Here is a 26,743-nt window from a genome sequence, read left to right as displayed (position 1 = left end):
CCAGACTTTCAGCCATGCTATTTTGGCTAATTACTTCAAATCTGTTTAAATATCACTTCCTCAGGGAGGCAATTCTCTGACTTCCTAGCCATTCCCCTGCTGTATACTTTCTAAACCTTTCACTAATCCTATCATAACATTAACTCACATTTTATTGTAATGACATGTTTAATTGTTCATCTTCTGCACAAAAGCTGAAAGCCTGGTAAGGGCAAAGACAGGGTTTTGCTCATCAGGAAATGGTCAGCTCTGAACCTGACCCGCTGCAGGTCCTCAGTAGAACTGGTAGAGAAATGAATGTATGAATTTGCCTCGAGACAACTTTTAAAGCATTCCTATTTGAATATCTAGGAAGCTTGAGCTATCCCTGTTGGGCAACATTTGTAAATCTGTGTGCTACTCATATAAAATTTTATTTAATCTGTATTTAGTCCTCTCCTCAGTCTAATAAAAGTGTATTACTTAGACACACTGTTTGTTATATGTAAAACTGAAAAGTTAATTAGTGTTTAAAAAAAAACTCTGAGTGCAAAAGAATGAATGCTACTAGTTTCCCAAACCAAACAAATATCCTGCAATGGTCTATTGTCTAGATATACTTATCTTTCCTTTTATATAAAATAGATGTTTCTTGACAAGTATACAAAAACCATTCAAAATAATTCATTTCCATTTCTGCTTTATTAATTGACAGGGTAGTTCTTTCCTTTTGGCCACTCTCCTTCACATACTTAATAATCTGTAAAACATATATTCAAATGCACTAAAAATCAGTGGGTATTTTAAAGAGTCCTTACAGGAACCTGTTTTAAAACAGTAATTTGGAAAGCAGAAGCTTCATTTCATTTTCTTTTTAGATCACAAAACCAAATTAAAAACTGACAATTATGATAAAACTCTATTAAGTAAATGCATCATATTAAAATACTTTTCATCTTCTATACCCTCCAAAATTTAATACCTTATATGGTTACTCTGTTCTTTTAGGCAGTATGGTTAAATGATTTTTTAAATATCCTCTCTTAAAAGACAATAAAGAATTTAGAGATCTTACTCAAGTACATATAGGGACTTCCACAAGTGTAACTCACCTCTACTTTTCATAAACCTGGTATTCTAATATCTAATTTCCCAGTAAATGGGAATATCAGGAAGATTCATAATTGAATGATAACATATTTCATTAATTTTAGGATGCACATTTTTTCACATTTTGACATCTCTGAAGTCAGGATGTATTTTACAATTGATGGTATCCTAAAATTTAAAGTGGACTGCATTTTTGCTGTGGTGTAGGTCACAGACACAGCTTGGATCCCATGTTGCTGTGGCTCTGGTGTAGGCCGGCCGGCAGCTACAGCTCCAATTAGACCCCTAGCCTGGGAACCTCCATATGCCGCAGGAGCGGCCCAAGAAATAGCAAAAAAAAAAAAAAAGAAGACAAAAAAATAAAATAAAATAAATAAAAATAATGTTTCTTACAACTGATGGCATCTTAGACTAAAATAAATACTATTGATAAAAATATTAAAAACTTTTTTCTAATAATGCTTCCTAACTGATCTAAATAACAGTATAATTATAACTCAAACAATTCTAGAATCAAAATTAAACAAACTTAAAATTTGCATTTTACCCACCCCCCCTTTTTTTTTTGTCTTTTAGGGTTGCAGTGGAGGCATATGGAGGTTCCCAGGTTAGGGGTTGAATCGGAGCTATAGCCACCAGCCACAGCCACAGCCACAGCCACAGCAATGTGGGATCTGAGCTGCATCTGTGACCTACACCACAGCTCACAGCAATGCCAGATCCTTAAACCACTGAGCAAGGCCAGTGAGTGAGGCCAGGGATTGAACCCATGTCCTCATGGATGCCAGTCAGGTTTGTTAACCACTGCACCATGATAGGAACTCCCACATTTTACCTTTTCAGAAATCTATTGACTAAACTCAAGAAATCTATAGTCTAAACTCAAGAAAATAGATAGTTGGGAGAAAATGCTTCTTAAAAAATTATTGTAGGAAAAAGTATAGAATGAGAAGTAGAAATACAGAAATGAAAGAAAAAAAAAAAAAAGATTTGAAGATGTTCAGTCAGGAGTAACTTCCAAGGAAGTAGAGGCAGGAAATAGCTCTAGAACTTTATAAAAAGAAACAAATATCAGGAACATGGCAGGGGATTAATTTAGATAGCAAATTATTTAGGATGAAAAATATTATTGTAATCTTTCTCTCTCTGTAAGGAGGAATCACTGTCACCTTTTAAACAAAAATATGGTATAGATAGAGGAAATAACTGTAACTAAATGTAAAACTGTAAACATTCTTTTTTTTTTTTTTTGCCTTTTCTAGGGCCGCTCCCGAGGCATATGGAAGTTCCCAGGCTAGGGGTCGAATCAGAGCTGTAGCCACTAGCCTACGCCAGAGCCACAGCAACGCAGGATCCGAGCTGCGTCTGCAACCTACACCACAGCTCACGGCAACGCTGGATCGTTAACCCACTGAGCAAGGGCAGGGACCGAACCCGCAACCTCATCGTTCCTAGTCAGATTCGTCAACCACTGTGCCACGACGGGAACTCCTGTAAACATTCTTAATACATTAAAGACCAACCTACCAGTACTGTCTTCCTTCTGGCTCAATCTGTTTCACCTTTAGGTAATCCTAGGATAGGGGCTCCTTTTCAGATCCCCAGTTTTTCATGTCGATCTTCTACCTCCCTGTGGCAACAATATTTTCTAATTAAAAGAGTCCTTTTGTGCCACAGGGAGGATTTCTGATGGTATAATAAATACAAAAGTTACCATAACTCATCATGAAGTCAACCCTAGTCTTGAGATTCTTTAAGAAAGAAATCTGGTTCCTTATCTTATTTTTCAAGAGAAACCTGATTTTATTTTTTAAAAGTGAATCTTAAAAAACTAAATTTTCATTTTACTACTTTCTTGCTGAATCATGTAAAAATTCTTATCATTCATCTATTTTTGTTGTCAGCCACAACCATGGCATATGGAAGTGACCCTGGGCCAGAGATCAAATCCAAGTCATAGCTCCTAGCCATAGCTCCTAACAGTGACCTATGCCACAGCTGTGGCAACACCAGATCCTTAACTCACTGTGCTGGGTCAGGGATCAAACCCATACCTCAGCAGCAACCAGAGCCATTGCAGAGAAAACACTCCTCATTCATCATCTTTTCGACTAATTTCTAAACACAATTTTGTTGATTATGAAAAAAAAAGTTTTCTCAGTTTTCTTGATAATTAACTAGTAAGATCAACTTCTTAGGTTTTGACACCTGGTTAAGAACCAAAGTCCTACTCCCAATGATCAGAATAGAAAAGTAGGAAGCTACCAGATCCCTTTCAGCCAATGTTTTTTAGCAAGGATTAATAAATAAGTCTACTTGTATTACACGATGTTAATTGTGCTCAAAATGCACATTTAAAAAGACCAGCAGCAAATTTAGAAAAGTGGTAGTTACTGTCCTCTTGCTGGTAAGCTTATGGGTGCTTTTCACTTTGTTTATTCTTTGCAATACTCCCCAGTTTTTTCAATAAGCATGTCTTGCTTTTATTATAAGAAAAAAAAATCAAATTTAAGTGTAGGCAAGAATAATGAAAAATTATTATGATTTTAAGATAAAATTAACCTAAGTATGACATCATGGCTTTGAAATATTTTGGATGAGCATATTTATGTTTTTTGGATGAGTACGTTTTTATACTTTAAATAACCCTAAGGTGGTTCAATACTGAGCAAATAAACAAAAAAGAAAACATATTTAAGATTTTAGATAGGTGGTTCTTGATTATATTATACTGCAATTCTAAGTCAAAACTCAATTTGTTTCAGCCTATATTTCCTAACAACTATGTGTTAAACACTACATACTACACTCAACAAAATAAAAATACAGACTCTGTCTTCAAGGGGCTTAAACGCTCACTTTGAAAACAAAGCAGTATACACACAAGAACAGTATAAGAAAGCAAACAATCAAGTGCCTAGTTTCCAGATGGTCTAACAGAAGGTCAGCAAAGGCAGTAAGTACAGTTTCATGTAGTCGGGCCTAAAAGAACGGTTAATACTTGAAGACATTCTTGACAGAAAGCTGTATGTGAGCAAAAGCTCAGAAGCATAAAGAGCACAGCCATGCAAGGGGCAATAAGGAAAACAGCTAGAATACTCTGTTTCTATAGGTAAGAAGGTCAGATTAGGAAAGCTCTACTTCCAAGGGTCAATGAATTTGACAGAGTGACATTTGAAATCTGATAAACAAAGAGCCTCAGGAAAATGATAAATGTAGATGCCAGAGCACAGTAAGTTAAGGAAGGAATGAGGAGGGAAAAGTAGACATTTATAAATTATATAATAATTTATGTTTATATTATATATTTATATTTTATATATTATATAATAATTTAAAATACAAAAATTTATGTATAAACATTTGTCTATATAAAAAAGTCAAAGTGAAAGAGAAAAATACAACAGAGAAGTAAACAAATGTCCTGTTTTAATGTATAAAAGAACTTCTCCATATCTGAAGGCACAAAAGGTCTTAAGATTAGGGAACACTTATGGAGCACTTACAACATAAGCACTGTGCTTTACAGTTTTATTTTATATAATCCTCACAACCTTGAATTCCTATTTCATGCCAGTGAGAGTCTCTGAAAAGATTAAATACTGCCAAGTAAGTGATAAAGCAGAAATATGAAACCAGGACTAACTAACCCAATCAGCATTCTTCCCTTTCCTACTAAAGAGAACTACGCAAAAGGCTTAAAAAAAGATTTTTAAAAAATTACATTCAGTAATAGTTCCCCAGCATTTTCTGTAATATTTGACTATTCTTTGTCTCTTCTTTGCATTCCTCAAAATGTAAACATCCCCTAAGATTAATTTCTTAGTTGTGTTCTTTGTTCTTGACCATAGCGAGGCAAATATAGAATTTAAATATTTTCCCCCTTGGAGAAATCTCTCCAATACCTTTCTCCTTGGAGTTTTCATTTATTTCCATGCCTTCAGTGAGGATGATTCCCAAACTGGTCTCCTTGACTTTTCTGTACTAAGCTCAGCTGTACTAAGTAATATTCCATTTGCACCTCCAGATCTACCCTCTACCCTTCACTCTGCTCACTCCTGGAGGCTGACTTCCCTAGTTCCCTTCCTGTGGCACTACACTCAAGTCACATATGGCCTTTGACCAAAGCACCCAGATTCTTCCAAGCTGACCCTCTCTCCAGGGCTCTCTTCCTCTGGGTTCCAGTAACTCCTCCTCTGTTTGGCTCTGGGGCCAAAGGATAGAAACAGCTCTGCTACTGCTAGCTCTGGAGTACCACCCTATCGCTGTGGTCACCCCATACCTGCTCGCTTATTTATAACAAGCCATTTATTAAAACATTCCTTACATTATCCTAATTTGTATATGCCCTCTCTTTTGTGATAGGATATTGACCATACATTTGTACACCTTTAAATACCTAAATATTTCCCCTTACATGTTTTGCTTCTAATCAAAATCACCATGTTTATAACCAAACAGTCTTGGCTCCCTCAAAACTCTACATGATACTATGGCCATTATTAGGGTCAAAAAATTGAGTAATACTTCAAGTATGTTCCTCCCCCAATCTGTCATATCAAATCTTATGAGATCTTACATAGTAGAACCATATAAGCCCTTTCTGTTCCTATTGCTTCTACCTGTTTCAATAGTCCTCAAGCCACCCCTGATGCATATTACAACAGCTAGTCTTTCTGCTTCATCTTTTCCCTTACGATCAATCTTCTATCTACTGAGATACTAATCATCTAGTACTTTCTACCCAAAACCTTCCAAATCTTTCTGCTTCTTACATGCCTAATTACCAATTTGCGTTCAAACCACAATCTAATGACAAGTTCTTAACGGAACCTCCTGTTAATGTCTTATTTACTCAGTATCTTCTAAATATGCCTTGAATTTCTACATGCCACCCATTTGGTAATTATATTTCCCTCAGTCTACATGCCTTTTGCCTACCTGCTTTCTGCCCACCCAAATCCTACCATTTGTCCTCCTTCTTTACTTTCTCTAAAATAATCCCTAATCCTGTAATTGAACTTGTCTCTTCTGAAAATTTCTTTGTATCTGTAAATAGTGCTCAAATGATTCTATACTGCTTTATATTTTGATTATGACATAAATTATTGCCTCCTTGGAAGGAAAAAATATGTTAAACATAGTGCCCCTGCACATAACAAATGCAAAGTGTTTATTGATACACTCTCATAAATTAAAGCAGAAGGTTATAAGGACAAATACTGTACGTTAAGGTACAAAATGAAGAAGCACACTCTAAACAGCTCAAACTTCTCAACCCAAGTCTCAAAATATTTCTCGCAAAACTTATCTATTATTGATTGCATTGATATAAAACATGTTACTTTTTACATGGTAATCTATAATAACCTTTTAAAACTTATGTATTCTCTATGTGTATATATACTTTTTTTAAAAAAGAGTGAACATAAAAACTGAATTTCCACATCTCAGTAGGGAATCCAAGAGACTCTTCTCCACTCCCCAACTCACCGTTATCAGTCTGTCCAGAGGCCCCCAGAACTGGCAGCATCTGTAGCCACTGGCAAAGGTATTTTGGTGTGTCAGAGTGAGACCACCCTTCAGCCATCTTTCATCACTACTCATCAAAGTCTCTTTATGATTATTAAACTTCAGTTATCATCAAAAAGATTTATAGACTTAGCGAATATGTTTACTTTTAAAGTTTCAAATACAGTTGGTTTTTCCTGTGTAATTTAAGAGAGGATTACTATTTTTTTACTTTTCTTTGACCACACCCACAGCATGTGGAAGTTCCTGGGCCAGGGACTGAACTCATGCTATAGCAGTGACCTAAGCCACAGCAGTGACCCAGCAGAGACAATACCAGATCTCTAACCCACTGCACCACCAGAGAACTCCAAGAGAGGAGTACTACTACACACAAGCTCTGTGAGGAAAATGCAGACATTTAGTCTATAAAAACAGTGAAGGAAAATGGCCTATACGTACCACTAGTAAAATAAGAAATCATTTTATACATAAAATAATGAAGATAGCTAAATGTACATCATTATATGGTCTTAGTACTCCTGCCATGAATATTGTTTCTGGCATGGACATATATGTATAGGTATATAGGAATAAAAGAAGAAAAACTTCAATGAAAACATGCAGAGAGTGGACATAACAGATTAATAAATATAATTATGAAAATTTTTAAGACTAATATAATCTAAATCATAATATAAGAGCATTCTAGGAAATGTTTCCTATATGTACAAAACAAAATTTTATTCTACATAGATCTCATTCACACCAATTCACCAAACAGAAACCTTGTAGCCATCTTACAAATATTCCTTTCCTTTACTTCCAAGACATCTTCTCTAAAATCTACATATATCTGGGATTCAAGACAAAAATTTGTATCACAACAAGATCCTATTCTACTACCTACAAGGAAACATGCATTACAACAGGTCATAACAAACTTTATTCATCTATGTATGTGCCAGACATCAGGAAAATGAAAATTTATTATTCAGATTTCAACTCATTTAAAAATGGCATTTTATTCTTTAAGTAAAAAAAAAAATTAAGCTCAGATTAACTGATTCTAAACTCATCTATATATATTGACAATTATTCCTAAATTACTATGAGCCATAATATCTTAATCAGTATATTGTAGTCTCCAAGTTCTGCATGTCTTATTGATGAATAAATGTGAGTGTATTAAATTGTTTTGATTATAGGTGTATGAGACAGTAGTCTTCAGTCTGAATTTGGCATTGCCTTTAAAAGAGTTATATCTGAATGCTACATCTTACAGTGTCATTCTGTAAAGAGAGACAAGTATAGTTACACCGTACTATTCTTTATTTTTAGAAGTAATAAAGCAAGCATAGATTTTTTCTTTAAATCCGTGTGCCAGAACGGAATTAAAAATAAAATGTAAAATGAACTTCATGGGTACTTTTTAGACTATTTTAGAATAATGTAAGTTATTTACCAACATTTCCTTTTAGTGAAGACAAACAAATCTAAAAAATATTTTCAACTATTCAAAAACCAGTTTTAAAATATCACAAAAGTAACTGTACTTCTATCTAGACTTTGTATATCCTCTTTTTCCATATTCTAATCCCTCACATCTCTGTCCTGCAAATGATATTATCACCCTCCAAGAGTTCAAGAAAACTAAGAAGAGAAAATCCCTTAAATAGATTATATTCACTTCCTATCAGGAATTGTTTTTGCCAGATTAATGCAATGAATTGTTAACCATCGACTGTTCAACCAATAAGATTTGGTCAACATGCTTTGACATTTAATGTGAATGTAAATTTCCACTGGTGTCAGTTTAGCACTACAGTTTTCATTTTTCCAAGTTTGCAATTTGCTACCAAAATCACAGTCTTCTTTATCATTATTATTTTTTTTTTTTTCGGGCTGTAGGTGCAGCATATTAAAGTTCCCAAGCTAGGCAACTGTCATATATACAGCTGCTGGCCTATGCCACAGCCACAGCCAGATTCCAGCCACATCTGAGACCTACACCACAGGTGGTGGCAACACCAGATCCTTTAACCCACTGAACAGGGCCAGGGGTCAAACCCACATCCTCATAGATAATAACTGGGTCCGTTTCCACTAAGCCACAATAGGAACTCTATCTTTATTTATTTATTTATTTTTTGATGAAAACATTTTTCAGAAATTTCAATCAGGTTCTATTTTTTCTTTCTTTTTTTTTTTTGGCTTTTTAGGGCCGCACCCATGGCATCTGGAGGTTCCCAGGCTAGGGGTCAAATTGGAGCTGTAGTCGCTGGCCTATGCCACAGCCACAGCCACGCCAGATCCGAGCCAAGTCTGCAACCTACATCACAGCTCAGGGCAAGCCGGATCCTTAATCTACTGAGTAAGGCCAGCCAGGGATCAAACCTGCGTCCTCATGAATATTAGTCAGATTTGTTTCCACCAAGCCATGACAGGAACTCCATGTTCTATTTTTTTCATTCAACTTAAACTATCATACTTTTTTTGTGCCATTAGTTTTCTATTTAGTTATGATCCTATAATAAAATCAGTTACCATAGCTAACTTCAAAATATCATCCTGCATAGTACTTTTATAATTGTTCCTCCTATTCTTTTCCTCAAGAAGAAAATTCATCTTTGCCACTAAACTTCTGGCCTTAGACTGGAAAACTCTCAAAACTCTCAAAAAAATATGTTCTTCCTGCCAATTGCATTATCCACTGTCAATCAAATACCACTCCAGACAACAGTCAAGAAGACTTTATGAAGTGTTTAGCTACGTGTTTTGATAAAGTGAATTGATTACCCCTTTCATGGGGTTTGTTGGCACTGTTGTCATCATTGCTCCAAAGAACAAGGTAGCTTCCAATCCCTCAGCTCAGCAAAAAATACAACTGGAGAAAGAACAGATTTAAGCTAGAATAAGCTAGGAGTCCTAGGGAGTGCTACTGGGCCTCAACAAGCAGAAGGACACCAAATATGCAAAATTTTTAATCATGAGACTTTGTTACATTTATAGAAATTTATATAAAGTATTAATAATTTTTATTAGGAGTATAAACCAAGCAGAAGAATTCTTTTTTTCCATTAACTGTTAAAAATAAATGTTAATGTTTATTATTACAAAATTGTCACTATAATCCTTCTGGTAAAAAAAAAAAAAAAATTTTTTTCTTTATGATCAATAGCAAAAATGAAAAGTTTCCCCCAAGAATTATACACACCAATGCCCAAACATAGGTATCTCAACACAGACACACTAAAACACCAAGATTCCTTTTTTGGCTTTTTGCCATTTCTAGGGCCGCTCCCTCGGCACATGGAGGGTCCCAGGCTAGGGGTCGAATCGGAGCTATGGCCGCCGGCCTACACCAGAGCCACAGCAACTCGGGATCCGAGCCACATCTGCAAGCTATATCACAGCTCACGGCAATGCTGGATCCTTAACCCACTGAGCAAGGCCATGGATCGAACCTGCAACCTCTTGGTTCCTAGTCGGATTCACTAACCACTGAGCCACAACGGGAATTCCTAAAACACCAAGATTTCTAAGAAGACAAAAAGGGAAGAGGAATCTGATAGACTACTACAAAGACCTTTTTGACCTGGGAAAAAAGAAATCATACTGCTCCACCAATATTTGTTAAAAGAAACTCTAATCTACTACAGAATGAGAATACTGTACTTATTCTTTGAATTAAAAAATCTTATACTAGCTTAATGACTTCTATAGATAATTAACAACTAGTTGGTATTTCCCAGAAAAAAGTGACAAAAATAGTTTTATTATTATGCAACTATAATTTTGTCCTTAAGGTCCATGATGTGAAACTGCTAAACTTTAAAGAATTTTAATATAGAACTCTGTACGTATATAAATCTCTTGAATAAGAGATGTTTCACTGGTTTCCAAGCTAAACTAAATAGCATTAAAAAGAGGTTTTTCAGTATATGAATCATCCGGCAATAGTAATGTTGACACTTACAAAATGAGAAAGTTATAAATAATGAACATTTTATGAGACGTCTACCTGTTTCCACATTCTCGGTCTCAACTTCTTGTTCTTCTGCCACATCTTGCATCATATAAGTCTCATCATCATAAACCAGAACCTGGGCTGCATAGCCCTGCTCTAATCTGGCACTTGGAACTGGCTCCACAATCACTGCTGGATATTCAGAAACCTTTTCACTTTCCTACAAGAGCAAATTTAAAACACAATCAACCTCTTTATTCACAAATTCTGGATTTACTTATAAATCCCCGAGTTCAAATGGTCTCAAGGAGTCCAAATGAGTTTCATGTATTATAAATATGAATGTGAAAATCAAAGTAAGAGATGAAAAGAGCTAACTTTAATAATCTTTTCAAGGCTCAAGAGGTGAGACATATATTAAACATTTTAAATAACCAGGGCAAATTAAAAACATGCATATAATTTCACTCTCTCATGAAAGCCCATAAAATGCAATAAAAGACTTTCAGACATAAAATCATAACAAGAGATAAGAGCAACAAAGGAGAGGAGATAAGAGCAACAAAATCTTAAAAGACTTAAGGTGGATGGATGAATATTATTAAGTGGTTTAGCAGACCCAGGAAAGCCAAATCATAGCCTGGCAGCAAAAAATAAATGAGACACAATACACTTTACACCAGAGGATCCACAGAAGGCAATACCAATTACTTCTGGTAACAGAGGAGCAGCAGGTGGTGGAGAAAGAAGAGGGGGGTTAAAACAAGGAAGATTCCATTAAAGTTGTTTGAAAAGCACTTTTATTCCTAGACCTGCTCCCTCCTCCATGATGCTAGGCAACCGGCCCTTCCCCACCTCAGCAGAAGATTGGAGAGTTACTTTCTGGAGAGAGAAAAACAAGAGCATCTTTGAGGCACATACGCACATTTGCTAGTATCAGTACTGTACCAAAAACAGAGTTCCCAATCAGCTTTTTAGTCCTCCACTTTTAAGCATGAGCAGACATCCAAGTATACTAGCCATCCAAGGAAAAGCCTCTAATACAAAAAATATTATTTACATAATACACATATATATTATTTTTCTTCACAGAGATAAGAGAAGGTATATCCATAAAACAGAACACAATACAATAAAGAACATTAAAAATAAAGAGGTCTTAGAAATTAAAAACATAATAGCTGAAATGAAAAAAACAGGGGCATGAAGGACAAAATTGAGGCAGTCTTCCAGGAACCAGAGAAAAAAAAGACATAGGAGAGAAAAGAAAACACTAGTCCAGAAAGTCCAATATCTGAATAACAGGAGTTCCAGGAAAAAAACAGAGGGGAAAAAGACTACAAGGAAATGAAAGATTTTCTGAAATTTTCCTAGAGTTGAAGGATATGAGCTGCCCATTTGAAAGGACCTACCAAGTATTTAGTACAGACAAATTAAGGATCGGACCTACACTGAGGCAGACCATTGTGAAATACCACAATACTGGGAAAAAAGAAGATTCTATAAGATTCTTGAAAGAAAATACGGGTCACATACAAAGAAGCAGGACTCAGATTTCAGTCTTCTTAACAGTCATATTGGAAGGAAGATGACAATGGAGCCATTTTTTCAGAACTACAAAGGAAAATTATTTCCATCCTAGAATTCTTCATCCAAACCATCTTATGAAAGTAGAATATTTTCTCAGACATAGATCTCAAAGCATTTACCTTCCATGAATCTTCTTAAGAATCAACTGGAAAGTGTATTCCATCAAAAAAAGAGTAAACTTTTAATAAAGACAACAACTTAAGAAACAGACTATAGAAGATCCAACATGTGAGAGAGACAATAATAATCCTTAGGAGGACTGGACTGTGAAGAAATATTCCAGGATGCCAGCTGTGCTCTGGATTTAAAGGGCAACGAATTCAATTGCAGCAGAGTGACTCCTGAGACAGCATGATAAACTATCATCATCAAGATAACCAATCACTGATGTTGTTCCTAAGGACAGAAGGCCCAGATAAGCCTATTCCAGATATTTATTCATACTCAGCTTACCTTGATGTACCTACTCAGTCCACTGTGCCCTGCTACCAGGATCAGCTCATTTTTACCTCCCAGATATGTTCTGTTTTGATCTACTCCTAAGTGTTAGAAGACCACAAAGAGCTCAAAAATAAAGAACAGCACACTTTCCATGTGACCATACACCTGTTGAACAAACCTACAAAACTGGGCGCATACTGTAGTACTGCCAGATACCCAAGCAAGATGGTTCTATGTTTCCAAATTTAACTCATTACACTGCTTAATGATTACCTGAGTAGAAACTCTTGATGCTCAGTAACCTGATGCCGAACTAGTTAGGCTGTTTCCTGGAAGCCTTCATCTAACTATTGTAACGCTGCCCCTTACTAAGTCACTTGGCTTGGTACACTATTCATTTTTTCAAAATAAACAATAGGTTGTTTAGGATATATCCACAGACAATAAAACTATAAAGAAAAATAAAGGACAAACAACTCATATAACTCAACAGCTAAAAAACCAACAACCCAGTTGAAAAATGGGCAGAAGACATAAACAGACATTTCTCTAAAGAAGACATACAGATGGCCAACATGAAAAAATGCTCAACATCACTAATTATTAGAGAAATACAAATGAAAACTACAATGAAGTACGACCTCACACCAGTCAAAAAGGCCATCGTTAATAAGTCTACAAAGAACAAATTCTAGAGAGAGTATGGAGAAAAGGGAACTCTCCTACACTGTTGGTAGGAATGTTAATTGGTACAACCACTGTGGAAAACAGTGTGGAAGTACCTCAAAAAGATAAATATAAAGCAATCCCAGTCCTGGGCATATATCTGTAAAAAAAACTTGCATTCAAAAAGATACATGCGGAGTTCCTGTCGTGGCTCAGTGGTTAACGAATATGACTAGGAACCATGAGGTTGCAGGTTCGATCCCTGGCCTTGCTCAGTGGGTTAAGGATCTGGCGTTGCTGTGAGCTGTGGTGGTGGCAGACGCGGCTCGGATCCCGCGCTGCTGTGGCTCTGGAGTAGGCCGGTGGCTACAGCTCCGATTCAACCCCTAGGCTGGGAACCTCCATGTGCCATGGGAGCGGCCCAAGAAATGGCAAAAAAACAAACAAAAAAAAGATATATGCACCCCTATGTTCACTGCAGCACTATTCACAATAGCTAAGACATGGAAACAACCTAAAAGTCCATTGACAGATGAACAGATTAAGAAAATGTGGTGCATACACAAAATGAACTACTACTCAGCCACAAAAAAGAAATAATGCCCTCTGCAGCAACATGGATGGAACTAGAGACTCTTCTACAAAGTCAGAAAGAGAAAGACAAATACCATATGATATCACTTATATCTGGAATCTAATTTACGGCACAAATGAACCTATCTCAGAAAAGAAACAAACTCATGGAGAACAGACTTGTGGTTGCCAAGGGAGAGGGAGTAGGAAGGACTGGGAGTTTGGGTTTAATAAATGCAAACTGCTGCATTTGGAGTTGATAAGCAATGAGATCCTGCCGTAGAGCACAGAGCACTATATCTAATCACTTGTGATAGAACATGATAGAAGATGAGAAAAAGAATGTATATATATGTATAAATGGGTCACTTGGCTATACAGAAGAAATTGAGAGAACACTGTAAATCAACTATAATAAAAAAAACAAACAAAAAGTGAAAGAATGATAACATTAAGTGAGGATAATGGCACCTCTGGGGACAGGCATGGGGCTCTGAGGCACACTTAGTATTCCAAAATACTAATAATTTCTATTTTTTTAATTTAATTTTATTTTTTGTCTTTCTGTCTTTTCTAGGGCCGCACCCACAGCATATGGAGGTCCCCAGGCTAGGGGTCCAATCAGAGCTATTGCCGCTGGCCTAGGCCAGAGCCATGGCAACTCGGGATCTGAGCCGTGTCTGTGACCTACACCACAGCTCACAGCAACGCCAGATCCTTAACCCACTGAGCAAGGGCAGGGATCGAACCTGCAACCTCATGGTTCCTAGTCATATTCGTTAACCACTGAGCCACGATGGGAATTCCAATAATTTATATTTTAAACACAAGTGATAGATAGTATGTTCTCTTTTTGTTATTCTTTTTTTTTTTTTTCGGTCATCTTTTGTCTTTTTAGGGCCGCACCCTCAGCACATGGAGGTTCCCAGGCTAGGGGTTGAATTGGTTCTGTAGCTGCTTGCTTATGTCAGAGCCACAGCAACACAGGATCCAAGCCGCAAGTATTCAGCCTACACCACAGCTCACAGCAATGCCAAATCCTTGGCCCACTGATTGAGGCCACGAATCGAACCCCTGTCCTCATGGATGCTAGTCAGGTTCACTAACTGCTGAGCCATCGAGGTAACTCCTCTTTGTTATTCTTTTTTTTTTTTTTTCCTTTTTGCCTTTTCGCCATTTCTTAGGCCACTCCCACAGCACATGGAGGTTCCCAGGCTAGGGGCCTAATCAGAGCTGTAGCCGCTGGCCTACACCAGAGCCACAGCAACGTGGGATCTGAGCCACATCTGCAACCTACACCACAGCTCACGGCAATGCCAGATCCTTAACCCACTGAGCAAGGCCAGGGATTGAACCCATAACCTCATGGTTCCTAGTCGGATTCATTAATCACTGAGCCATGACAGGAACACCCTCTTTGTTATTCTTAAGTTGAACATATTTTATACACTTTTCACGAAAACTTTTAAATAATTTATAAAATTTTTTAATTATTTACTTAAATAAAGAGTGAATTTTAAAAAACAAAGTACATATTGAATATTAACACTGAATTTCCTACTCTGCATAAGGCAAAAAAATGAGTTGAACTTTTTAACATTAAAAAAATTTCTTTCCCACAAATCGGATATAATGACAGTTGAATCTTCCTGCTTCCTGATCAGCTCTATAATCACAGACTACAGGCAGTACCACCTACCTATACAATAGCTGTTAATGAGAAGCATGGGATAGGAAAAGACTGATGGTCTCCACTTATTAGAAACTCTGAAAAACAACATCATAAGCAGCATTTGAACTAGTATTGACCCAAGCAATGAATACTTTATTTATGTACAGTCCAAGGGATTTATAACTTACTTTATTCTTCTAAAATCTAATAGTATTTTTAACAGTAACATTAATCTGCAATTATTTTTTATTGTAAACTTCCCACCCCTACCCTACCTGTAGGAAATAAATTTTCTAAACTATGAAATACTTGAGGACTAGAATTCTCTACAGGGCCAATTCCTCTATCTATATTCTTTTCCCCATCAACTAGGATCCTGGACCCAACTCTTCTCTCTCATATCTTAGTCAGGTTTTATCTTGTTTTAATATTTCTATGGTTCTTTGCCGCTATCTATTAAAAAAAAAGCAAAAAATTTTTTTTAATTAAAAAATTTCAGGGATGGAGTTCCCATTGTGGTGCAGTAGAAACCAATCTGACTAGGAGTCATGAGGTTGCGGGTTTGATCCTTGGCCTCACTCCGTGGGTTAAGGATATGGCATTGCCTTGAACTGTGGTGTAGGTTGCAGACTCGGCTTGGGTCCCGTGTTGCTATGGCTGTGGCCGGTTAGACCCCTAGCTTGGGAACCTCCATATGGCACAGGTGTGGCCCTGAAAAGCAAAAAAAAAAAAAGTCCAGGGAGTTCCCATCATGGCTCAGTGGTAACGAACCCAACTAGGATCCATGAGGACATGGGTTCGATTCCTGACTTCACTCAGTGGGTTGGGGATCTGGTGTGTCTCTCCCAGATTTTAGACAATATTACAAAGCTACAATAATCAAAACAGTGTGGTACTGGTACAAAAACAGATATACGGATCAATGGAACAGAATAGAGCCCAGAAATAAACCCAGACATCTAGGGTCAATTAATCTTTGACAAAGGAGGCAAGAATATAAAATGGGAAAAAGACAGTCTCTTAGAGCAAGTGGTGCTGTGAAAACTGGATAGCTGCATATAAATCAATTAAACTAGAACACACCTTCACACCATGCACAAAAACAAAACTCAAAATGGATTAAACATAAGATATGACACCATAAAACTCCTGTAAAAGAACATAGGCAAAACATTCTCGGACATGAACTGTACAAATGCTTTCTTAGGTCAGTCTCCCAAAGCAACAGAAATAAAAACAAGAATAACAAATGGGACCTAATCAAACTTACAAGCTTCTGCACAGCAAAGGAAACCATTAAAAAAATAAAATAAAAAGACAACCTACGGAATGAGAGAAAAGAGTTGCCAACAATGTAACCAACAAGGGCTTAATCTCCAAATATACAAACAACTCATACAACTCAACAATGAAAAAAAACAACCCAAGAGTTCCTGCTTTGGCTCAGCAAGTTAAGAACCTGCTATGGTGTCTGTGAGGATGCCCGTTCAGTGCTTGGCCTCACTCAGTGGGTTAAGGATCAGGCGTTGTCTTGAGCTGCCGCAAATGCAGAGGTTGCAAATGCAGCTCAAAATCAATTGCTGCTGTGGCTGTGACCTGTGGCTGCTGCTCTGACTCAACACCTAGTCCAGGAACTTTCATATGCTACAGGTGCAGCTGTAAAGAGAAAAAAAGGGGAGGGGATTTGGACACAGAGAGATACATACAGAGGGGAAGACAATTTAAAGACACAAGACACAAGGAGAAAAATCGTGTACATGTATGCCAAAGAACACATGAAGCTTCCAAAAGCTGGAGAGAGGCATAGAAGAGATTCTCCCTCACGGCCCTCAAAAAGAACTAACTCTGCCAAACCTTGATTTCAAAACTTTACTTTCAAACAGAAGTTACTATCTTCTCTTTAAGCCACTCAGTTGATGGTACTTTGTTACGGCAGCACCAATAAACTAATATATCACCTTCATAGCCTTATTTCCTTCATTACTTCACACAGCTGTTTGATTACTTGCTTTGTTCCTAATTCCCAAAAGTGAAAGCATCCATGATTTTTTTTTTTTTGCTCACGCTCATTCTGCAGCCTGAAACTACCTTCCATTACCTGTCCAATTCCTTTTCATACATTCATGGCACAGATCCAGGGAGTCTTCTGTAATCCCCTATTTGGAATCAATTTTTCCATACCAAGTACTGCTAGAACAAATTGTTTGCCTATTATTACCACTATGCACTATCCTGTATTATAATAACCAGTTTTCATATCCAACTCCTTGACAAGATAGTAAAATGATTGAGAACAAGAGTCCATTTTTATATCAAGTCAATTTTCATATCCTCAAGAACATGTACTTCATATAAACTAAACTGGCATTTAAGTATTTGTAGCTTGGTTCAAAGAATGATAGGAGTTCCTGCCGTGGTGCAGTGGGTTAAGGATCCAGCATTGTCTCTGGGAGGCACCAGTTAGATCCTGGCCCAGTGCAGTGGGTTAAAGATTTGGCATTGCTTACATTGTGACATAGGTCCCTGACACTGCAGCTCCAGCTCGGATTAGATCCCTCGCCCAGGAATTTCCATATGCCAATGGTGCGACCACAGAAGAAAATAAATAAATATATAAAAGTTGTCATTCCTTATACAAATTTTTTAAATGATAAAGCTCAATAAATTTCAACATGTATTCATAAATTTGACATTTGATAATATATGAAGGTGAGTAACTTCTTAGCTTTTTTCTGTCAAACAGCAGGAGCCAGCGACAACTGCATATAGATATGCAGATAATTCTCTGAACTGTGTAGAGGAATTAGCAATTTTTATTGAAGGAGGAGGATGGAAAAGAAGAGAATGGAGAGTCTTTGTTTTATGATAACATAGTAGAAACTTACACATCCACTAGGTTATTTTATTTATTTATTATCTTTGTGTCCTTTTTAGGGCCACACCCGCAGCACATGGAGGTTCCCAGGCTAGCTGCCGACCTACGCCAGAGCCACAGCAATGCCAGATCCGAGCCACGTCTGCGACCTACACCACAGCTCACGGCAACGCAGGATCCCAAACCACTGAGCGAGGCCAGGGATCAAACCCAAAACCTCATAGTTCCTAGTCAGATTCGTTTCCGCTGCACCACTACGGAAATTCCAGGTTACTTTATTTATGATCACCACATTCTTGCTCAAGTCACCAAAATATGCAATAATTAAAATGCATGAAATTTAGATTCAGCGGATCTTGGCACAACCTACATATTTCTCTACAGGCTAAGGTTGTCAGACTTAGCAAATAAAAACACAACTTATCCAGTTAAATTTGAATTTCAAATAAACCAGTAAGTGTAAGGATGCCCCATGCAATATTTGGTATATACCTAAAGTAAAAAGTTATTTGTAAACCTGAAATTTAAATTTAACTGGACAGCCTTTATTTTTACGGCAATCCTACCACAAGCACTAATTTAAAGTGCTTGGAAACTTCCATTCAAGTAGAGAAATTCTTAAAGAGGCAGGGCAAGTACAACACTGCACTGTTCACCTATGAAGTGCATTTATAACACACTCAAGTCACTGAGTATCCAACATTTCCAAAGACAAATATACATAAAATGACTGAGGGCAGTGATTATCACTAAATGTTAGAAATACATTGAAAGACATGGAATTTGGGAGTATATTAAAAAAATACATACATTTATTTCACATTTTTTCTTCTGTGGTAGAGTAAGGTCATGTTCAAAGCCTTATCAAAAATGAAACATACAGTCTGGCAGGCTCTGGGGGACTAATCTCTCCAAAGCATTTACCCCCAGAAACCATTTCAAATAAAATAAAAATAGTGTGCTTGCTAAGCAAACACAGCTTTAAGACAAGTCCCCTAACCAACATGTTCATAAGGCAAAAAAAAAGAAAAAAAACATTCATCAGAAATGGATTAAATAACTACTGTTTATCTACATACTGATAGACTGTCCAGCATCAATTAAACAGTTAAACAGATACATATGTATCATCATGGAAAAGTATCCAGGATACAAATAAGTTGGGGGGGGGGGAATGAGTAACAGAACAGTACTATTGTATGATTCTATTTAAATACGTATTTATTTTACAAATGCATTTTAAAAATCTGAAAAATATCTCTCAAACTACAAATAACCTAATAAGAGAGCTGAGCAAATAAAAGTATGTCTGAGTTTATTGTTTTTTGCAATAATCCTGTATAACTAAGAAGAAAAATCAAAATACCTTTTTTTAATTAAAAAAAATAGGGAGTTCCCGTCGTGGCGCAGTGGTTAACGAATCCGACTAGGAACCATGAGGTTGTGGGTTAGATCCCTGGCCTTGCTCAGTGGGTTAACGATCCGGCATTGCCGTGAGCTGTGGTGTAGGTTGCAGACACTGCTCAGATCCCGCGTTGCTGTGGCTCTGGCATAGGCTGGTGGCTACGGCTCCGATTGGACCCCTAGCCTGGGAACCTCCATATGCCACGGGAGCGGCCCAAGAAATAGCAAAAAGACAAAAAAAAACAAAAAACAAAAAAACAAAACAATGACAGGAGTACCCTGGTGGTACAATGGATTAAGGACCTGGCACTGTCACTGCTATGGCTTGGGCCGCTGCTTTAGCACTGGTTCAATCCCTGGCCCAACAACTTCCACATGCCCTGGGCACAGCCAATAATAATAATAATAGTAGTAATAATAATAATAGCAGTAATAATAATAATAGTAATAATAATTACAATGACAAAAAAACCTTCAGGTCTACAGGGGTAATTTAAAAAGAAAGATCATTGGCATAATATAAAACTTGCAGGACAGGAGTTCCCGCAGTGGCACAACAGGATCAGGGGCGTCCTGGGAGCACTGGGATGTGGGTTTGATTCCCCAGCCCAGTACAGCAGGTTGGGGATCCAGCGCTGACACAGCTGCAGCCTAGGTCTTGACTGCAGCTCAGATATGATCCCTGGCCCAGGAATTCCACATGCCAATGCAGCAGCAGAAAATGAAAAACAAAAAACTTGCAGGATAAACTATCTCAACAAATAAATCTTATTTTTATTCAACTTTACCTAGTATATTTATATAAATAAAACACACCTATCTTAAATGTATAGTTTATGGATTTCCACAAATGTAAACATCCCTGTAAATACCATCACACTCAAGAAACAGAATACTTCCATTACCCCATAAAGTTCCCTTGCACCCCCTGTATCAGTTAAACCTTCACAATCACCACCACACCACCACCTACTCCCCCACCCACCCATGGGCAACCACCAATCTTTCTATTCTTATACATTTGCCTTTTCATATAATGGAACCAACAGTTTTTGTACTCCTGTATTTGAGTTCTTTAAATTAGCATAATGTTAACACTTATACATGTCACTGCATGTATAAGTAGATCATTTCTTTTTATTGCTAAGACTTCCATTGTCTTGATAGACCTGTCTTCATATGGCTGTAATGCTCCTATTAATGTCTTACTATCTCCCTCCCTTCCTTTATATTTTAACCTACAAATCAGATTACCAGATCATTTGGTAACTTTACTTTTAATTTTTAAAAGACTATAAAATTATTTTCCAAGGTGTATGTTATACTGTTTTACATTCCCATCAGCAATCTATGAGAGTTTCAGTTGCTGCTCTACATCTCCAAATAGGCAATCACTCTGGAATTTTCATCATTCTATACAAGTATGTTAATAGTATCTCTTGTGTTTTCACTTCACATCTCCCTGATAGCTAATAACATTGCACATTTTTAAATGTGATTATTGGCCATTCATATAATTATCTGTTCAAATCTTTTCCCCATCTTAATGGATTATCTCCAATTTATTATATGTAACCTTAGTATAAGTCCTTTAAAATATTCTAAATATAGGTACATGATATTGTAAATAATTTTTCCAATCTTTGGGTTTCCATTTTCTTAATGGGACTATTTTTTTTTTTTTTGTCTTTTTGCCATGTCTTGGGCCGCTCCTGCATGGCATATGGAGGTTCCCAGGCTAGGGGTCCAATCAGGGCTGTAGTCCCCAGCCTATGCCAGGGCCACAGCAATGCGGGATCTGAGCCTTGTCTGCAACCTACACCACAGCTCATGGCAATGCCGAATCCTTAACCCACTGAGCAACGACAGGGATCAAACCCGCAACCTCATGGTTCCTAGTCATATTCGTTAACCACGGAGCCACGACGGGAACTCCTGGGACTTTTTTAAGAGGGAGATGCTTTTCATTTAAATTAAGCTCAATTTATCATTTTCTTCTTTCAAGGTTCTTATTTTTGGTGTTCAATCTAAGAAATTATTGCATATTTAGAGGTTGAAAAAACTTGCTCCTTTTGTTTTCTTCTAGAAATTTCTATAGTTCATGGTTTTTGGTATATTTTTTATTAGATTCCACATATAATTGATACGTCTACAGTCTAGTTTTAACACAATTTTATAATCAGATTTTTTTTGCCATACCAGTGGCATGCAGAAGTTTCCTGGCCAGGGATTGAACCCATGCCACACCAGCCCCCTGGAGCTGCTGCAGTGAAAACGCCAGATCCTTAACCCATTTCAAATTGCATTTTTCCAGACTATATAGATAAAATTGATATGACATATTCCCCTATTCTACATTAATTATTTCCAATAGTTGTGTGGATTTCTTAGGAATTTCTATGTACATTATTGTATTATTTAGAAATAAAGACAGGCACTCCCTCATGGCTCAGCAGGTCAAGAATCAGGTCCCCTCACTGCTGTAGCACAGGTTAAATCTCTGGCCTTAGAACTTCTACATGCCCTAGGCATGGCCGATAAAATAAGAGATTTATTTCTTCTTTTCCAACCTCTAAGTCTTATTTTTCTTGCTCTGTAGCAATGCTGTTAGTACAATGTAGACTAGAAGTGGTCAGAGCAGACATTCTTGCCTTGCTATCAACCTTAAAGGGACAACACTCATCCAGTCTTTCTCCATTAAGCATGATGCTGGCTGTGGGTTTTTCATAGATACACTTATCAGGTTGAGAAAATTGCTCTTTATTATTAGTTTAGGGAATCTGCATTATAGGTATTGAATTTTGGAAAATGGGTTTTCTGTGGTTACTGATATGATCATATGACTTTTCCCTTTTCTTTGTTGATATGGTGACTTAACATAGATTAAATCTACCTCCCTGGGATAAACTCCATTTGAGACACAGGATCCTTTTTTTTTTTTTTTTTTAGGGCTGCACCTGCAGTATATGGAGGTTCCCAGGCTAGGGGCTGAATCGGAGCTACAGCTGCCAGCCTTTGCCACAGCTACAGAAACGTGGATCCAAGCTGTGTCTGCAACCTACGTCACAGCTCACAGCAATGCTGGATCCTTTAACCCACTAAGTGAGGCCAGGGATTGAACCCTCATTCTCATGGATAGTAGTCGGGCTTGTTACCTTTGAACCACAACTGGAACTTCCAGGATCCCTTTTATATGTTGCTGAATCAACTGACTGCCAGTATTTCATCAAGAATGTTTCTATGTTCATGAAGAATACTGCTTTGTAATTTTCCTATTAAAATCTGTCTGGTCTTGGTATCAGGGTAATGCTAACCTCATGAGTTAGAAAATGCTGCCTTGAGCATTTTCTAGAGTCATGTTAGAGTTGTGTAGAATTGGTATTATTTCTTTCCTAAACACTTGGCAGATCAAGAAAGCCATTTAGCTCTGTAATTTTCTTTGCAGGAAAGTTTCTGACTAAAAATACAACTTATTTAAAACATAGAGGGTTATTCAGCCTTGTCATATTCCTTTTGAAATGACTTTCAAGGAATTCATTCATTTCATCTGAGCTGTCAAACTTACTGGTATCATAAAGTTGTTCATAATACTTAGTATCCATAGTATCTTTCATTCCTGATATTAGTAATTATTTCCTTCTGTTTTCTTCTGCAGTCTACTTAGAGATTTTTATTAATGTTATTGATCTTTCAAAGGTTGAACTTTTTTTTTTTTTTTGGCTTTTCAGGGCCACACCTGCAGCATATGAAAGTTCCCAGGCCAGGGGCCGAATCAGAGCTACAACTGCCAGCCTACACCACAGCCAGAGCAATAAAAGATTCAAACCGTGTCTGCAACCTACACCACAGCTCACAGCAACACCAAATCCTTAGAGGACAGGGATCGAACCTGTGTCCTCATGGATACTAGTTGGGTTTGTTACTGCTGAGCCACAACGGGGACTCCTCAAAGGATGAACTTCTGCTTTAATTTATGTATTGTTCACTTTCTACTTCATTGATGTTGGGGTGTGTTGCTTTTTTTTTTTTTGGCTGCCCCTACAGCAAGCAGAAGTTCCTGGGCCAGGGATCTAACCTGCACCAGAGCAGTGACCTAAGCTACTGCAGTGACATCAGATCATTAACCCACTGAGCCACCTGGGAACTCCTTTTTTTTTGTCTTTTTTTGTTATGGTAGTGCCCATACTTTCTCTCTACGTACTGCAGTACTCGATCATTAAAGAGGATTCTAGCTCTTGATCTGCAACAGTTACTATTTTATAATGTTAAAGAAAAATACATCTAGGAGTTCCCGTCATGGCGCAGTGGTTAGAATCCAACTAGGAACCATGAGGTTGCAGGTTCGATCCCCGGCCTCACTCAGGGGGTTAAGGATCTGGTGTCAATGTTGGCTTGGATCTGACATTGCTGTGGCTGTGGTGTAGGCTAGCGGCTACAGCTCCAATTTGATCCCTAGCCTGGGAACCTCCACAGGCCACAGCTGTGGCCCTAAAAAGCAAAAAAAAAAAAAAAAAGAATTGATACTGAATTTCATAATATCATATTTCATCAATTATTTTATCCCTAATAACATATCCTGCCATATTAGCAGGGATAGATATTATATTAATGGGGTTTTTTTAATGATTTTTATTTTTTCCATTATAGCTGGTTTAGTGTTCTGTCAATTTTCTACTGGACAGCAAGGTGACCCAGTCACACATATGTATACATTCTTCTTTCTCACATTATCATGAGCCATCATAAGTGACCAGATATAGTTCCCAGTGCTATACAGCAGGATCTCATTGCTAATCCATTCCAAAGGCAATAGTTTGTTATCTATTAACCCCAAATTCCCAATCCATTCCACTCCCTCCCCCTCGGCAACCACAACTCTGTTCTCCATGTCCATGGTTTTCTTTTCTGTGGAAAGGTTCATTTGTGCCATATATTGGATTTGAGATATAAGTGATATCATATGATATTTGTCTTTCTCTTTCTGACTTACTTCACTCAGTATGAGAGTCTCTAGTTCCATCCATGTTGCTGCAAATGGCATTATTTTGTTCTTTTTTATGGCTGAGTAGTATTCCATTGTGTATATATACACCACATCTTCTTAATCCAATCATCTGTCTATGGACATTTAGGTTGTTTCTATGTCTTGGCTATTGTGAACTGAGCTGCCATGAACAAGCAGGTACATGTATCTTTTTCAAGGAAAGTTTTGTCCAGTTATATGCCCAAGAGTGGGATTGGTGGGTCATATGGTAGTTCTACATATAGTTTTCTAAGTTACCTCCAAACTGTTTTCCACAGTGATGGTACCAATTTACACTCCCACCAACAGTGTGGGAGGGTTCTGTTTTCTCTGGACCCTCTCCAGCATTTGTTATTTGTGGACTTATTAGTGATGGCCATTCTGACTGGTATGAGGTGGTACCTCATAGTAGTTTTGATTTGCATTGCTCTAATAATCAGTGCTCTTGAGAATTTTTCCATGCGCTTGTTGGCCATCTGTATGTCATTCTTGGAGAAATGTCTATTCAGGTCTTTTTTCCATTTTGCCATTGGGTTGTTTGCTTTTTTTGCTGTTGAGTTGTATAAGTTGTTTGTATATTTTATTAGAGATTAAGCCCTTGCCAGTAGCATCGTTAGAAACTATTTTCTCCCATTCTGTAAGTTGTCTTTTAATGGTTTTCTTAAAATTGAATTATCCTTGTATATCTAAATCCTATTTGGTAATTGAAACTTTTAACATATGACTGTATTTTATAAACATTACTATTTTGTTTTTGACTTTTTAATCTATACTCATTAGCAAGATTGTAGTTTACTTTTTTGGTATCTTCGTCAAATAGAGTTATTCTAATTTTATAAAATGTATTAATTTTATAATATGGAATAAAATCACAAAAAATAAAGTCTAAAAATCACTAATAACTCTCCAAATGCCCACCACTTTTTTTTGTCTTTTTTTTTTTGTTGTTGTTGTTGTTGTTGTTGTTGTTGCTATTTCTTGGGCCGCTCCCGCGGCATATGGAGGTTCCCAGGCTAGGGGTTGAATCGGAGCTGTAGCCACCAGCCTATGCCAGAGCCACAGCAACCTGGGATCTGAGCCGCATCTGCAACCTACACCACAGCTCACGGCAATGCCGGATCGTTAACCCACTGAATGAGGGCAGGGACTGAACCCGCAACCTCATGGTTCCTAGTCGGATTCGTTAACCACTGCGCCACGACGGGAACTCCCCACCACTTTTTTAAACACTTATTCTTCAGATTTTGGAGCTATGGCAATAAAATCTTGACAGGTCTTTTTCTCCTACCCTACTCTACATTTTAGAGTAGAGCTAGTACAGATTATATATTATATATACATTCCTGAATAGCTGCTTATAAGACAAAATTTTAACTTTCAAATACCACCATCCCCAAAATTCCCTTGGTAAAATTAGGTGGTATTTCAGATACTAGTGTCTTTCTTTATTCCAGGAATTGTTTCCCCCAAGTGTTTATACAGCCCAATTCCTTACTTTATTTATGTCTAAACTAAAAGGCCATCTCTTCAGAGAAGCCTTCCCTGTCTACCCTAAATAGCCCTACCAACTCCCCATCTATCTTCAGTCCTGATTTATTCCTCACAGCCATTCTGAAATATTTTATCCCCAATGGCTAGACTACTTGACACAAAGTAAGTGGTCAACTAATTATCTGTTGAAAAAACAAATGAGTAAAAGTAAGTGGCACCCACACAACATAATTTGAAGAACAAAGCCCCCAAGAATAGTTTCTTCCTTTCTAGTGCCACACTACCTAAAATGCCTATGAACACAGGCATTTTATAAGGTTATCATATAAATCATTAGTCAATAATGCCTTGGTAAAATTATTTCATTTATCAAATTCTCTCTTCCATAATAATCATTCTTCAAGCCATGAATACCTGGGGTTCCACTGTAAATGAAGG

At 37.3% G+C, this 26,743-nt stretch overlaps 1 protein-coding gene across 8 annotated transcripts in view; it reads right to left on the bottom strand.

Annotated features, from left to right (window-relative positions):
* Positions 1 to 26,743, bottom strand: part of ELF2 (E74 like ETS transcription factor 2) — a 102,868-nt gene that overhangs the window by 48,392 nt on the left and 27,733 nt on the right. For 6 of the 8 annotated variants that reach the window (XM_047751704.1, XM_047751707.1, XM_047751706.1 and 3 more), the window contains one exon: positions 10,625 to 10,790. The exons of the other annotated variants lie outside the window; for them this stretch is intronic. In XM_047751704.1, the coding sequence (XP_047607660.1) occupies positions 10,625 to 10,790 (166 nt within the window). The remainder of the gene's footprint in view (positions 1 to 10,624; positions 10,791 to 26,743) is intronic. 8 annotated transcript variants of the gene reach the window in all.

This window comes from Phacochoerus africanus, chromosome 10, assembly GCF_016906955.1.
Source record: "Phacochoerus africanus isolate WHEZ1 chromosome 10, ROS_Pafr_v1, whole genome shotgun sequence".
Classification (NCBI taxonomy): domain Eukaryota; kingdom Metazoa; phylum Chordata; class Mammalia; order Artiodactyla; family Suidae; genus Phacochoerus; species Phacochoerus africanus.
Note: the sequence above shows the minus strand (reverse complement) of the source record. Positions and strands in the feature narration are given on the sequence as shown.